The sequence below is a fragment of the Felis catus genome, chromosome F1 (assembly GCF_018350175.1).
Source record: "Felis catus isolate Fca126 chromosome F1, F.catus_Fca126_mat1.0, whole genome shotgun sequence".
NCBI classification, from domain to species: domain Eukaryota; kingdom Metazoa; phylum Chordata; class Mammalia; order Carnivora; family Felidae; genus Felis; species Felis catus.
In genome coordinates, this window is record NC_058384.1 from 1,480,197 (window position 1) to 1,496,233 (window position 16,037).

A 16,037-nucleotide genomic window follows, 5' to 3' on the forward strand; every position below is an offset into this window, starting at 1 on the left:
AGGGAAAAAACTGAACAAATGAGCTGAATCTATATCTTTAAAAATGTTGATTTTTGTTCCTATACTATTTATTTTTCCCTCACTTAAAATTTATGTACGTGCGTATTTACCGCATGTTATAGCATCCTACCTACATACATAATTATGGCGCTGAAGCGGTAGGTCGTGCACGGCCCTTTCAGCTTATAAACGGACATTAATATCTCACAAGAACCAAGCAGACGTTCAAGTAGAGAGAAGTCTTGGGTGGAAGCCTGCGGACGTTCCCAGCCCAAATAACACAGCCCGTACACACGCGTCTAAACAGAACTACGCATCCATCGTGTGCTGCTTTGTGGCGTGGGTGTGCGGTGCCGGGTGCGAGGAGGCGGGACACAGAGAGCGTGTGGTAAGGCGCCTGCTCCGGAGGAGGTGAGGGTCCCAGCCGGAGCCCCATCAGCTCACTGCTCCGGGCTGAGCCTCGAGCACCACAGGCACCAGCCGGACGCTTATGTTCCAGGCCCGGAAAGAGACTTCTGCTCTTGCTTGTCCTGATTTAGAATTCCTGAATGTCTGTGTGTCCCTCTCCCGCATTCAGGTTGGGGAGTGTGGTCTGCGGGCAGAGCAGGTGCCTTCCGGGGGTTCTAAGACAGGCCTGGAGGCAAGTATGGCCGCCGCTGACTTAGCATCCCGGCCTCTTGGTCCTGGCCCTGGGATCCTTTAATGTCCTTCAGGCGGCTAACTCTTTTCCGTCTGCACGGTGACCCACACACTCCTCCCCTGTCTTGACCGACAGATTTCCTAGAACTGAGGAGCAGGTTGGTGCGTGTAAAACATGGAAAGAGGAGCCAGTGGGGCCACAGCACAAACAACTCTATTTGTCTACTTGCCTTCTCTGTCCCCCAGAGGCAGCATGTCCAGAAAGTATCCTGGGTGGAAGGGGAGCTCACCAAGCACATGATTATGGGAAAGACAGATCCAGGGTCTTGCTCTTCTCCAAACGTAAGGGCCGACTACACAAGCAGCAATCAGAGAACGTGGGCCGGGTTTGAAGAGTGGTTAAGCCTGTGGTCCGAGTAGTTCTTTCTACCTAACATGTTAGAGACTACACATGAACACATTCACTCTGCTGTTCTCTAGGATGTCATTTTTCACCTTGTTAGAAAATATTTTCCAAACAAAATAGGGAATTTGTAAAATTGTAACACAAGAAGACTGAGATACTCTGTTACATTAAAAATATTTCTCTCTCCAGACCACGATTGGCAGTGGATTATTTTGGATGGTCCAGTGGATACGTTTTGGGTAGAAAATCTAAACTCCATGCTGGATGATACTAGAACGCTGTGTCTGGCAAACAGTGAGCGAATAGCCTTAACTAGTAACATACGAGTGGTTTTTGAGACGGACAGTCTCTCTCAGGCCAGTCCTGCAACCGTCAGCCGGTGTGCGATGGTCTACATGGTAAGTTCCCAAAAACAAACGTCTTAAGGAAAACGTGTTGTTTAGGGTAATAAGGGTAATAACTAGTCATTACCTACAGCATTCCTGATGATTGTTTTATGATTACCTCTGGATCTGGCAGGGTTTTGTGTCCCCTCAAGTCTCCTAACCCTGGAGTGAAAGGAGCGTAGTCTCTCCTGTTTAAATGAGGACGACCCAGTAATTGGGGTGGCAGGTGTCCCACAACTGTGAGCGGTGCTTTCGATGGACAGCACAGGCTGCTGGTGGCTTGTCTTTCCCACGGAGGAGAGACACCTTTCCTCACCTGCCTGTGCCCCTGAGGGCCCGTGAAGTATATTTTGCCAAGACAGTGGTGGGGGATGGAAGGCACACAAAGATTAAGTGTCTTCTCTCCATGAAATTAATCATTAGCCATGGTTGGCCCTGTGTTCTGATCCGCTGAACTCGCCGTAACGAAGCTAAGAACAGCGCTGTTTTTCTGGCTAAGCCACTCCCTTGCCGGGTACACGTAACCTCCCCCCCAACCCCTCCCTACACACAGTCCCCCACCATGTGTTGTCTTGTAAGACCAGGGTTAAAACCATAAGTCGTCTCAGAGACAGGTGCTTCTTCAAGGTCTTGATCAGCTGCCCTTTGACGACTGATGATGCTGTGTTTTGCTGGGGGCGGAGGTGAAGTAAAGATAGTAAGGAGGAGGATGGACGCCTCATTTTTCTTTATTTACGTAAAATTACCTTGTGCTTTATATTGTTAGGATCCTGTTGATCTGGGATGGGAGCCCTATGTCAAGTCATGGCTGTTGAAAACTTCTAAAATTATGAGTCAAACAGGAGTGAGTTGTCTTGAATTCTTGATGAAAAATAGCGTCACAGACGGACTACAGTTTATAAAGAAGCATCAGAAATGTCAGCCGTTTCCTGTACAGGACCTAGCAGTGGTCACAACTCTCTGCAGGATTCTCGATGCCTTCTTTGAGTTCATGAGTGAAAATGGAGGCTTTGGAAAATGTGAGCTTTTTCCCCTTCTAAGTCATATCAATGGTCTTGTGTGTCACTTAATCAATGCCAACTATTTATCACCTTCTATTAAATTTTACAAGAGAAAACAGAGAAAGGAAGACCAGGAATTTTCAGTCTATTTGAACCAGACACACATGGAAGAAACTAAAAATCACTAACAAAGGGGCATATCAGTGACGTAAACTAATGTCGTGCATATGTTGGTGGGTCACATGGAAAACGAGGATAAGGAATTCCAAGAGGGTCTTTCTGAGGGAAGAATGCTTTGCTTGTTTGTGGTTTTAAGGATTCTTAGAGATGGAAATAAGGGAGGGAAGTGTGTCCAGAATCCTCGGCAAAAGCTGTAATCATGCACAGGTGTAAACCTGGAGAGTAGTAAAACGTGTTGGGTGAGAGCAAAAGATTCTGGAGATAGTGTAGCATTATTGCTAACAGCACGGCCCCTGAAGTCAGAAGCCTGCCTCCCAACACCGGTTCCATTGCTTCCCGAGGAGATGGCTAATTAGGCCAGGCTCCCAACGCTGTCTCTGAAACCCAATTCTGGATCCCCCAAACTAACAGAAATGGTAAGAAGCCCCTGAGGTGACAAGAGGGTAAGGTCCCACGTGGGGAGCACGGTAGGTCCGAGAGGAAGAGAGCCGGATACCACGAATGGGCGAACATTTAGGTTGGCCTCTCCCCTTCTCGTGGCTCTGAATGGACCGTCATTCCTGCCTTTGCCCATCGGCACGGCCCAGCCCGGCTGGACGGAGGCAGCAACAAAATACCGTGTTGGCAGTGAGGCCCCACGAGGTTAAGGAGCAGGTAAGTGCATGTTTCTTCCCACTGCCACCCCTGCCCCTGCCCATCTTAAAGTCTAAGCGATTAAGAGAAAGAGCCCGCATTTGAAAGAGAGCAGTGTCAGCGAGGATCAGGTTTCCTGCCTTGAAGAGCGTCCACTCCCTCTCCGGATACACAATTCCAGACGCACCAGGGGCAGGAGCCGGGGAAGTGGGAGCGCTGGAAACACAGCAGGAAGCGGGTGAAAGAAAGAACACGATAAATGGGTTGGACGCTGACTTGGTCACCTGAGGGTCTCACTTCCCTTGGCGTCCATCATTCTCTCTAGGTCCATCCAGGGACGCTACAATACGCGTAGCCGCGCGGGCACGTTTCTGAATTCGTGTTTGCATTTTCTTCGGGTAAATACCCAGTGGTGGGATTACTGTCTCTTATTTTCCCTTATTTTTGAACTTTATTACAGGGAAATCTCAGGGTTGCGTACATGTGGGGCCCATACCTGATGTCCTGTTTTCTCTTGGGACACTTGAGTCAGCCAGAAACCTAGGCAGGAGGACGTTTCCTTGTAGCTTCCCTCAGCGGCTGACCTTTCCTAGTCCCGTTTTCACCGGGAAGCTCTTTCAGGGCCTCAGGGCCCCAGGTCCATTCGAGAGTCTACTCCTGCTGCCTTCCCTCTCTTGCACAAAGTCCACCCTCCTGGATCACTCACAAAAGCCGGGTTCTGCCGCAGCCCGTACTGGGTGCCACACCCCAGGGCGCAGTGGGAGGTGCGTGCGCATTCACTCCTCTGACTTTCTTCTTTGTGTCTGATTCTGAGGGAGCGCCCCACCCCCTTCTTATAGCTCAGCTGTGGTTAGCTCTTGTTAGGATAGTTTTTCTCCATACTTATGTGTTTGTGTCTGGCTGATTTGCCACATTAATGAGATTCAGTAAATTGGAAAACCTATTTGAGATGGATAATTTTGAAGTGAAATATAAATTTTCCCAAGTGATCTTTAAAAAAGGAAAAATCTGATAGAAAGTTTAATTTTTTTAACATTTATTTTTGAGAGAGAGAGAGAGAGAGAGAGAGGGAGGGAGACACAGAATCTGAAGCAGGCTCCAGCCTCCAAGCTGTCAGCACAGAGCCCGATGCAGGGCTTGAACTCACAAACGGTGAGATCATGACCTGAGCCGAAGTCGGACGCCTAACTGACTGAGCCATTCAGGTGCCCTGAAAGTTGAATTTTTAAAAGCCTTCTCCCACCCTCCCAAAAATACTGAGCCAAGCTCATTAAATTTTGTTGGTAAATTTCACCAAGCTTTTGCAGAACAAATTATCTTTATAGAATCTGTTCAGAAGGACAGAAAAAGAAGGAAAGCTGCACAACTTGTTTTATGAAGTTCGTATGCAGTTGATGCCCAAACCAGACAAGGTGATACGGAATGGACAATTATAGACCAAGTCTGTTCATAAATGTGGATGCTGAGATTATAAAAAAAAATGCTAGAAAACTAGGGGGACTAAAAGATACACCACGACAAAGTAGCTTTGCCGTCAGCATGTAAGAATGATTTAACGTGACAGTTATCCATCAGAATAACTTGCCAAATAAGCCTATCAAAAGAAAGAAACTATGTCATTATTTCAGTAAATGGGAAATGCATTTAAATAACATTGTACAACTTATATGTTAAAAGACACTTGGTGGGGTGCCTGGGTGGCTCAGTTAATGGACTTCAGCTCAGGTCATGATCTCACAGTTTGTGGGTTCAAGCCCCACATTGGGCTCTGTGCTGACAGCTCAGGGCCTGGAGCCTGCTTTCAGATTCCCTCTCTCTGGAGCCTGCTTCCCTCTCTCTGACCCTCCACCCCCCCCCCCAAAATAAATAAACATTAAAAAAAATAATAAAAGATACTTGGCAATCCAAAAAAAGATAACTTACTTTTTTTTTTTTTTAATGTTTATGTATTTTTGAGAGAGACAGAGACAGAGTGTGATCGGGGCAGGGGCAGAGAGAAAGGGAGACAGAATCTGGAGCAGGCTCCAGGCTCTGAGCAAGCTGTCAGCACGGAGCCTGATGCGGGGCTCAAACCCACAAACCGCGAGATCATAACCTGAGCCGAAGTCGGACGCTCAACCGACTGAGCCACCCAGGCGCCCCAGAAAGATAACTTTCTTAACTCTTGGCTTTTTCTATTAAAAACCTACAGTAAACATTTTCAGCGGTAATCATTAGATGCATTCCTATCGATTCAGAACCTTGGGAGTTTCTTGGGTGAATCTGAAACTGGCACCCACACCTGGAGGGTGAGGAGAGACCAAAGAAAGAGGCAGACTAATCCAGATTGGGAGCTGGCAGGGTTTTCTTTTTTGTAATTGAAGCAGAGTTAACAGACAGCATTGTTAGTTTCGGGTGCAGTACAGTGATTCAACCTTTCCGCACCTCACCCTGTGCTCAGCATGACGGGTGTTCTCTTAGTTCCCTTCACCTGTTCCACCCATCCCCCACCCAGCTCCCCTCTGGCAACCACCAGTTTGTTCTCTGTTTTTAAGGGTCTGGGGTGTTTTTGTTTTTTGTTTTTTGTTTGTCTCTGTTTGTCTTTGTTCATTTGTTTTGTTTCTTAAATTCCATGTATGCTCGAAATCATATGGTATTTGTCTTTCCGACTGATTTCACTTAGGATGATGCCTTCTAGGTCCCTCCATGTCATTCCAAATGGCAAGATTTCATTCTTTTTCATGGCTCAGTAACATCCCATTACACACACACACACACACACACACACACACACACACACACACCACTTCTTTATCCATTCATCTGTTTTTTGTAAGTTTTTACTTAAATTTCAGAGAGTGAACATACAGTGTTATATTAGTTTCGGGTGCACAGCACAGTGATCCAACACTTCCCTGCATCACCCGGTGCTCATCACAAATGCCCTCCTTAATCCCCATGTCCTATCTCCCCGTCCCCCACCACCTCCCCTCTGGTGACTGTAAGTGTGTTCTCTAGAGTTAAGAGTCTGTTTGTTGGTTTGCCTCTCTCTCTCTTTTTTCCTTTTGCTCATTTGTTTCTTAAATTCCACATATGAGTGAAATCATATGGTATTTGTCTTTCTCTGACTTATTTTGCTTAGCATCATACTCCCTAGCTCTGTCCACATGATTGCAAATGGCAAGATTTCATTCTTTTTATGGCTGAATAATATCCCATTGTATATATATACACCACATCCTCTTTATCCATTCATCAGTCACTGGACACTTGGGCTATTTCCATAATTTGGTTATTGTAGATAGCGCTGCTATAAACATAGGGATGTATGTATCCCTTTGAATTAATATTTTTGTATCCTTTGGGTAAATACCTAGTAGTGCAATTGTTGGGTCATAGGGTAGTTCTATTTTTAACTTTTCAAGGAACCTCCACACTTTTCCAGAGTGGCTGCACCAGTTTGCATTCCTACCAAAAGAGCAAAAGTGTTCCCCTTTCTCCGCATCCTCACCAACATCTGTTGTTTCCTGCGTTATTAATTTTAGCCATTCTGACAGGTGTGAGGTGGTATCTCCTCATGGTTTTGATCTGCATTTTCCTGATGATGAGTGATGTTGAGCATCTTTCCATGTGTGTGTTGGCCATCTGGATGTCGTCCTTGGGGAAAATGTCTGTTTATGTCTTCTGCCCATTTTTAATTGGATTATTTGTTTTTTGGGTATTGAGTTAGATCAGTGTTTTATATATTTTGGATACTAACCCTTTATTTGCAAATATCTTCTCCCATTCTGTAGGTCACCTTTGAGTTTCATTGATTGTTTCCTTCTCTGTGGAGAAGCTTTTTATCTTGATGAAGTCCCAGTGGATTATTTTTGCTTTTGTTTCCCTTGCCTTAGGAGACTTATCTAGAAATAAGTTGCTACAGCTGAGGTCAAAGAGGTTACCAACTATGTTTTCCTCTAGGATTTCTATGGTTTCACGTCTCACACTTATGTCTTTCATCTATTTTGAATTTATGTTGGTGTAGTTCCATTCTTTTGCATGTAGCTGTCCAGTTTTCCCAACACCATTTGTTAAAGAGAGTGTCTTTTTTCCATTGGATATTCTTCCCTGCTGTGTCAAAGATTAACTGACCATAGCGTTGTGGATTCATTTCTGGGTTTTCTGTTTCGTTCCACTGATCTATGGATGGACACTTGGGTTGTTTCCGTATCTTGGCTATTATAAATAACGCTGCAAGAAACACACGGATGCTATGTCTTTTTGAATTGGTGTTTTCAGTTCTCTTTAGGTAAATACCCAGTAGTGGACTTCTGTTTTCAATTTTTTGAGGAACCTCCCTACTGTTTTCTACAGTGGCTGCACCAGTTTGCACCCACAGCGGTCCAGCACAGACCTCATCTGTCAGTTTCCTTGCCTGTAAAAACCGCCTGCTTCTGCTGCTACAGTTCAGTACGCTAGGGAACTAAGAGATGACGTTTGTCTTGGGCAGCTATGGGTAGGTCTCCACACCTGCTTTCCAGAGTTTTAAAAGTTTATGTAGAGGCCTTAATGAGGTTTGGTAACGTACATAGTCCAGATGGTGTCAACACGTTGCTGTCTCAAGGCCGCATCCTTGAAATGGCTCCGATGGAGGAAGCGGGCAGAACATCTATCCCCAGGACAAGGGAGGGGAAGGAACCTCTGATTACCTCCATCCAGCTTAGAGGTCACCAGCAGTCATGTCTTCTCGATGACTTCCTTCACCATTTTATCTCCTGTGACGGGTTTTTACAATCTTAATTGCCCCCTCTTCCACAGTGTGCCCTGAGTGGTCAGCATGGGGTCTCAGCAGCGTGGAGATGGCTCGTTTGGTGGTTATCTGGCTGCACTGGGGCAGGTACCACAGCAACAATACAGGCACATTCAGGAGAAGACACAGATGAAGATCATGATTCCCAAAATAAGCAACAATGTTTGTTTCCATTCAGAGCCCCGTGATCCAAACCACTGATTTCTCAAGTGCCCTAGGCTGGGGCTGGGATCATTAACACCTTCACTTGTGGGTTCATGTGACTTAATAAATATGATACGTTAACAGACTCATCAGGTATGAACGCATAACATTTTGCTTGTATAATAGTACGGGGGCCTCCTTGTTAGACAGTAATCATGGCCAAGGCCATCTTATTTTGTAAGACAGCTTTTCCATTAGAGATATTTTCAGATTCAGTAAAGATGGGCTTTGTTGGCTCTCCTGTGAGGCTTGCCGAACGGATTTGGTGGCTTCTGTGTGTGCTGTGGTGCCCTCCAGGCCGGTGGAGGAAACAAAGGTGGCAGCCATGCGAAAACAGGATGTGCCCACCTTGCCTTGGGGAGGGAGAGGTCGACAGCTTTAGAAACCTGACTTGGTTGTGCATACCACACCTGTTGGCCAGGGGCGGGAACTCCTCTGTTCCAGTGGGAGGACTCATTGCAAGTTCTAGGAGATAATGTCTTCCCAGGCATGATGGGGCTTGGACGTGTCCTGTGATTTTACGTCTTTGTGCTACTGGGTGTTTGGGCTGGGGTCCCCAGTCTGGCCCATGGGGCAGTAGACTCTGACTGTTCACACGTCTTAAAGCCTGGGGCGGTACTTCAGTCTACCCGGCCAAGGAGATCTTACTCGTTAGTAATTCAGTCTGCTGCTTTATATTTTTTTCAGTTAACCTTTCTGCTTGCAGAAGACACTGGAAGGTGCATCCTGCATTTAGTGTGGTGTTCTTTTGCCTCGTCTTGTATATCGTGACCTTTAAAATGTGGCCCTCAGTCATCGTTCTGTTCAACAAGGGCATTGGTATACGGGGCTCAGCTTCTTTAGTCCCCTCGCGACAATAGCCGGGCTTGCATAGCAGTAGGGGAAAGCTTGGGTTAGACCCGATGTGGCGTCCAGACCAAATAGGACATGTTTAGAACCCTCGCTCAGAGGGAGGAGTTCAACATAACCAATGTGTTGATTCTTGATACCAAAGCTTATTTTTCTTCAGGCCAATTAAATAGAGATCTTTTATAAATTAATTTTGACAATATTATCTGGAGGTACAAAAATGTTATTTATAGAGAGCATATACCCATACACATACATACACACCCAGACAGCTACAGAGACCCTATAGCTTTAATAATAAAATGTACCCAGGAGTCTGGTAAAACCCACTAGTGTATAAATAACAGTTGAGCTCAGACCGTGTCCGTGGCAGATGGGGCAGGTTGAGGTTTCCCGACCGAATGGCCAGAGTGTTTTACTGGTATTCGCCGGGAAGACTTAAGGTTTGTGTTTGCCCTTGATGAGTTTCCTCCTGGAGGCTGAGGCCTGGATGTGGGGGAGAAGCTTGTACTGCCCCCTGTATCCACCCTTCTGTTCCTGTCTCAGGTGCGCAGGGGCGGCGTCTTAGTTCTCTCGTGGGGTAATCACATTTTAAAGACATGATCAGATTTCCATTTTCAAGGGACAGAGAGAAAATGTAAGTTTTCCTCCTAGGACTTTTGGGGTGTACTTCTGTATTAGCAGACGTCCGGGGTAGTCGCTGTTTAAAATCTGTCTTCAGGGGCGCCTGGGTGGCGCAGTCGGTTAAGCGGCCGACTTCGGCTCAGGTCACGATCTTGCACTCTGTGAGTTCGAGCCCCGCGTCGGGCTCTGTGCTGACGGCTCAGAGCCTGGAGCCTGTTTCCGATTCTGTGTCTCCCTCTCTCTCTGCCCCTCCCCCGTTCATGCTCTGTCTCTCTCTGTCCCAAAAATAAATAAACGTTGAAAAAAAAATTAAAAAAATAAAATCTGTCTTCATATTAGGGTCAGATGACATGGGGCACTTCATCTGCTTCGTTGTCCAGCCGAACGTCCTCCCCTCTGCTGTCCTCATTTTGTCCGTGATTCCCCCTCTTAGATTCCCCATCAGGATTTGTCCGAGGGCTCGGGCCCTGACGTGTGACACTTGGGCCCTCCTCGTTCCGTAAAACCAGCAGACGGAAGGGGGGCAGACAGGTGCACATCTCGTTCTCACCTCGGTTCTTCTCACTTCCTAACCCGAACTCCAGACCCCGCTCGGGCGTCAGTGGCCAGCCCCTCACGGCAGCCACCGGTGCCCTTCTCTGCTGCGCCGTGCTACCGTGTGTCCTCAGCTCACATCTGACTCAGGGGCCATCCCTCCCTGTGCAGAGGTTCGTGGCTAGCCTGGGACTTCCCCTCGTGGATGCCTTATTCCCAAGTCGAGTTTCTTTTGTCCCCTGACAGTTGTAGGTTTGCTTCCCGGGTGGAGTTCAAATTGGCCCCTATACGCGGAGGCAGGGAGACACCCAAGAGGCCACTCCAGGTTGTAGGTGGCTGTGGCGGTCAGCAAGAGAGCCTACGTACAAGGCTCGTCTTGAAGGACTGCAAGATGAGCGGATCCCCGCACCCACGCACAAGAATCTTAAAAGCTTATACAGAGGCCTTAGCGGGATTCAGTCATCCTATTCGTTCAGGGTGTTCTCGACAACACGTTGCTCTCTCGAGACCACATTCTTGGAATGGCTCCTGGCGTTGGAACAGTGGGCAGCACGTGCACTCCGATGACGGGAGAGGGGTAACAAATGTCCAGTTGCCTGGGTCCAGCTTGTGGCCCAGCCGCGGTCATGTCCTCTCGATGGCCTCCTCCAACAATTCTGTTAATGCTGCGTTTACTCCTGTTACTATTCACCATGGTCTTGGGGGTGCTAATCAATGTAGCAATAGTTAGAGGGGAGAAAGGAGGTTTCTGAAAGTAAAAAGGAAGAGGGGCATCTGGCTGGCTCCGTCCGTTAAGTGTCTGACTCTTGATTTTGGCCAAGGTCACGCATGAACTCAAGGCTTATGAGTTTGACCCCATATCGGGCTCCGAGCTGGCAGTACGGACCCTGCTTGGGATTCATTCTCTCTCTCTCTCTCTCTCTCTCTCTCTCTCTCTCTCTCTCTCTGCCCCTCCCTCGCTCATGCTCCCTCTCAAAAATAAACATTAAAAAAACAGAAAGAGACAAAACTATTACTGTATGCAGAGGCTATAGTCCTATTCATTATTTAAAAAAAAACAGAAAAATCAGCAGTTGATTAGAATTGGAGATTACAGCCAAGTCACCAGATGTTAAATCAGTGGGCAAACATCAGTAGTGTACTTACCACCAAGTTTCATAAAAATATCCTTCTATATTTTATAACCTGGTTATGAAATATATTTTGTTATAACCTATATTTTTTAACCTTGTTAGAGTTTTATTTTTAGCTGAAATTATCAACAGTGTAAAAAGAAAACCTCAGACTGGGAGGAATTATTTTCAAATCACATTATCTGCTAAAGAGTTAATATCCAGAATATATAAGGAATTCCTGCAACTTAACAAAAACCCAAACAACCTAATTGTTTATTTATTTATTTTGAGAGAAAGAAAACAGGGGGGAGGGGCAGACAGAGAGGGGTGCAGAGGACCTGAAGCAGGCTCCGAACTGTCAGCACTGAGCCCGAGGTGGGGCTCGAACTCATGAACCGTGAGATCGTGACCCGAGCCGAAGTCAGACACTTAACCCACTGAGCCACCCGAGCACCCCAAACAACCTAATTTAAAAGTAGGTGAAAGGCCTGAATAGACATTTCTCCAAAGAAAATATGCAAATGGCCAACAAGCAAATGAAAAATGCCCGACATCACTAATTACTAAAGAAATGCATGAAGGCAAAACCACAGTGAGATACCACTTCATAGCCACTAGGATGGCCATTATAAAATTTTTTGAAAATAAGAAGATAACAGATTGGGGCATGGATGTGGAGAAATTGGAACTCTTGTGCACTGTTGATGACCATGTAGAATGAGGCAGCCGCTATGGAGAACGGTATGGCTGTTCCTAAACAGATTGGACATAAAATTATCACTTGACCCAACAATTCCACTTCTGAGTATATATGCAAAAGACCTGAAGCAAGGACTTGAACAGGTATTTGCACACCCGTGTTCACAACAGTGCGATTCATAATAGCCCAAAGGTGGAAACCACCCAATGGTCTCTTGACAGAAGAATGGACATTCTTCAGCCACAAAAAGGAATTCTGACACACGCTACAACATGGATGACCCTGGGGGACAGTATACTAAGTAAAATAAGCAAGTCACAAAAGGACACAATTGTATGAATCCACTTATATGAGGTACCTGGAAAAGGCAAATGCATGGGGACAGAAAGTAGACGAGCGATTACCAGGGTCTGGGAGAAAAGGGAATGGGGAGTTATTGTGTAAAAGGTGTAGAGTTTTAGTACGAGATGATGGAAAGTTCTAGATATGGATGGTGGAGATGGTTGTGCAAAGCCATAAACGTACATAATGCCATTGAACTGTACAGTTAGTGGTCAAAATGGTCAATTTTATGGTATATATTTTACCTAATAAAAAGAGTTTTTTAAATTATTCCCCCAAATTTTTCAGGACTTTATATAAACCCTCAAATATGGAGTGGCATTCCTGCCATCATAGACCATTCCACACCCTACAATATATACGTATATGGAGGATTCTTCCTCCACATTTTCAGCTAAACTATCGACCGAGACAGGATAGAGGGGAGAGCAGATGTAGAAGTTACCCGAGTCCGGGGATCTTTTCACAACTACTAAAATTTCCAATACATAAAATTCTTAAGAAAATGTTTAACCTTACAGATCATGAAAGGAACATTTCTTTGAAAATAGCATACAATTTTCATCTGATAAGAGATTTTTGAATGAAGAAAACACACCGATAGCTAAATGTATTCACCTATAAACTCTCACAGAAGTTATTTGAGGTATAAATTGATTCAGCCTTTCTTAGTGAACCATCTGGCAATATATGTTAAAAATATGGGGTGCTTGGGTGGCTCAGTCGGTTGAGCGTCCGACTTCAGCTCAGTTCACGATCTCACGGTTCGAGAGTTGGAGCCCCGCGTCGGGCTCTGTGCTGACAGCTCAGAGCCCAGGGCCTGCTTCGGATTCTGTGTCTCCCCCTCTCTCTGCCCCTTCCCCTGCTCACACTCTGTCTGTCTCTCTCTCTCTCTCAACAATAAATAAACATTAAAAAAAAATTTTTTTTGAATAGCAAAATACTCTGCCCTAGAATCTCTTATTCTAAGAATTCATTATAAAGAAGTAATAACTGAAGTATATAGATTTATGCACAAGGAGCTTTATTTATAGCAGAATTATTTATAATCATAAAACAGCAAGAATCTGAATTCCATCAGCAGGAGAAGGACTTCCTGGACTATGGTGTGGCAGTGTCGCATTTTACTGGAAAGACATGAAGATGAACTTAAAAAGCAGGATGAGAAGCCAACCCTCATTCTAACTTTTGATTTGAGCTTAGATGTTAAAGTATTGTATTTAAAAATACTAGAATGACATTGTATTATTAAATTCCATCATGACATGCATGAGCATTTAATCATCGTTACCCACGTGTGGTGGAATCATAGAATGGCAGGTTCTACAAGAAGCCTATATTATGTCAGTGTAAAGAAAACAAACATCATAACAACAAAAGTAAGCTAAAGGGAGGAAGAAATAATCGCTCACTCTTTGTGCTCCTGCATGGTGTGCGTGAGGGGGACGAGACAGGTGGGTGACGGGAGATGGAAGGAAACCAACACCCCGTCCCCCTGCCGAAGATGCACCTGTTTGCTGTTTGTTTCAGCGAATTTAAATCTGTTGTCTGAAAGCGTCCTTCTCTTCATCAGGACCCATGTATTATTTAGTTTGTCACATGTACCACATTACCTGAATGTTCTAGGGTTTCATGTTAGAACAGTCAAACTTACAGAAAAGTTGCTAGAATAGAATGACGAAGTATGTAGATGTACGCTTCAAATAAGTAAGAGGCATTTCAGACAATGGCAGGTCCGTTCCCTGCTCCTCTTTCCTTCGAAAGGTAGCTCGCACTCTGGTCTGATGAGTAGCTGTATGTGCAAGAAAAACCTCTGTGACAGTTCAGAAATGAAACGGTGTTGAATGTTAAACCTCGCTAATTAACCAGGTAAATTCTGGGTCTATTGTTCACTGCGGAAAAATACTCTTCCCTTTTTAAGGTGACGATTGGAAGGACGTTTCAACTGGGGAGAAGAATTCTCCACGTGCAAAAGTTTCTGCCAAATTCAAGAATACAGAAGAGAGGTCAGTGATTCATTCAGCAGACATGGTTAAGTACCTTCTGGGTGCCAGACCCTCAAATAAGCACAGAATTACTAGGCAATAAACCTGTACCAGTTCTGGAAAGAAGGGGTCGTGTTTGTTCTGTCTGGAGTAGCTGATACACAGTAGGAATTCAGTAAACATTCTCTAAATGAACTGTTTCACAGGACTGGAAATTTTAAATACCGTTGTGTATGTGTACTGTAGAAGAAAGTTTGCCAATACACTTCGGTTCAGTGATCTGTTTTTAGGATTTTCATAATTTGTAAATAATTTTATGATAATGCTAAGTCCTGAACTATTTTACATGCCTTGAAATCAGGCCCAAGCCCCTGATTCAGCTCCATCACCTTCGGCCCGGTTTCTGTAGAATTTCAGGGTCCACAGACCAGGGTGACCCCGTCAGCCCAGACTGGACGAGACTCTCCCCACACTTACAGCACCTGCCACTAGCCAGGTTGAAGTAAATCAGGCCCTAGGACTTGGTTGAGAGGAGACAGTATGAGCAACTATTCACTTGCTTGTGTATTTCTACATAAAATGGAAAAATACCAGATCCTCTCCCAAAAGATAGGTAAATCTCAGCTAATAACTTGACCTAAAATAGAAGTGAATCACGTGTACTAAATCAGTGAAATAAAGGTTGACTACAAATCTCTTACACTAATGGTACTTTAAAAATAGTGACAATATTGGGGCGCCTGGGTGGCTCAGTCGTTTAAGTGTCCAACCTCGGCTCAGGTCATGATCTTACGGTTCGTGAGTTCGAGCCTAGCATTGGGCTCTGTGCTGACACCTCAGAGCCTGGAGCCTGTTTCAGATTCTCTGTGTCTCTCTCTCTCTCTGCCCCTCCCTCATTCACACTCACTCTCTCTCTCTCTCTGTCTCAAAAATAAACATTAAGAAAAATTGAAAAAAATATTAACAGTATATAATCTACATGACTTAGCAAAGAAGATTCTACATTAACCTTAAAACATTTATGTCAAGGGGCGCCTGGGTGGCGCAGTCGGTTAAGCGTCCGACTTCAGCCAGGTCACGATCTCGCAGTCCGTGAGTTCAAGCCCCGCATCAGGCTCTGGGCTGATGGCTCAGAGCCTGGAGCCTGTTTCCGATTCTGTGTCTCCCTCTCTCTCTGCCCCTCCCCCGTTCATGCTCTGTCTCTCTCTGTCCCAAAAATAAATAAATGTTGAAAAAAAAATTTAAAAAAAAAAAAAAAAAAAAAAAAAAAAAAACATTTATGTCGATACCTAACTGTATCCTAACGTTTAATAATGAGACTTGGACATGAAATTGAAATACATCACTGAACTTTCTTCTAAAAATGTTAACCTTCGTCCTTCCACATGCATCTACCCCAGAGCTGAAAGTACATGGTATCTGGAAAAGAATCCTGATAAATTGAAAGTAGTGATTCAGAAGCTCTTCATGTTTGCATTTACGTGGGCGTTTGGAGGCGTTTTACAACATGAAAGTGACCCTGAAGGTGAGACGGTGCTGTATCGGAGCTGTGATCCCAGTTCAGCCGCCAGAGTCACTTACGGCTTCGACAATCTCGTCCGCAAACTGTTTGAAAATAACCCACAAATAGGTAAGTTCTGGGCGGTGTTCGGGGGAAACAGTCGTAAT

General features: G+C 45.1%; 1 protein-coding gene across 15 annotated transcripts in view; it reads left to right on the forward strand.

Annotated features, from left to right (window-relative positions):
* Positions 1-16,037, forward strand: part of DNAH14 (dynein axonemal heavy chain 14) — a 320,839-nt gene that overhangs the window by 168,851 nt on the left and 135,951 nt on the right. For all 15 annotated transcript variants that reach the window (XM_045049347.1, XM_045049348.1, XM_045049345.1 and 12 more), the window contains 4 exons: positions 1,235-1,443; positions 2,198-2,450; positions 14,306-14,390; positions 15,770-15,999. In XM_045049347.1, coding sequence (XP_044905282.1) covers positions 1,235-1,443; positions 2,198-2,450; positions 14,306-14,390; positions 15,770-15,999 — 777 coding nt within the window. The remainder of the gene's footprint in view (positions 1-1,234; positions 1,444-2,197; positions 2,451-14,305; positions 14,391-15,769; positions 16,000-16,037) is intronic.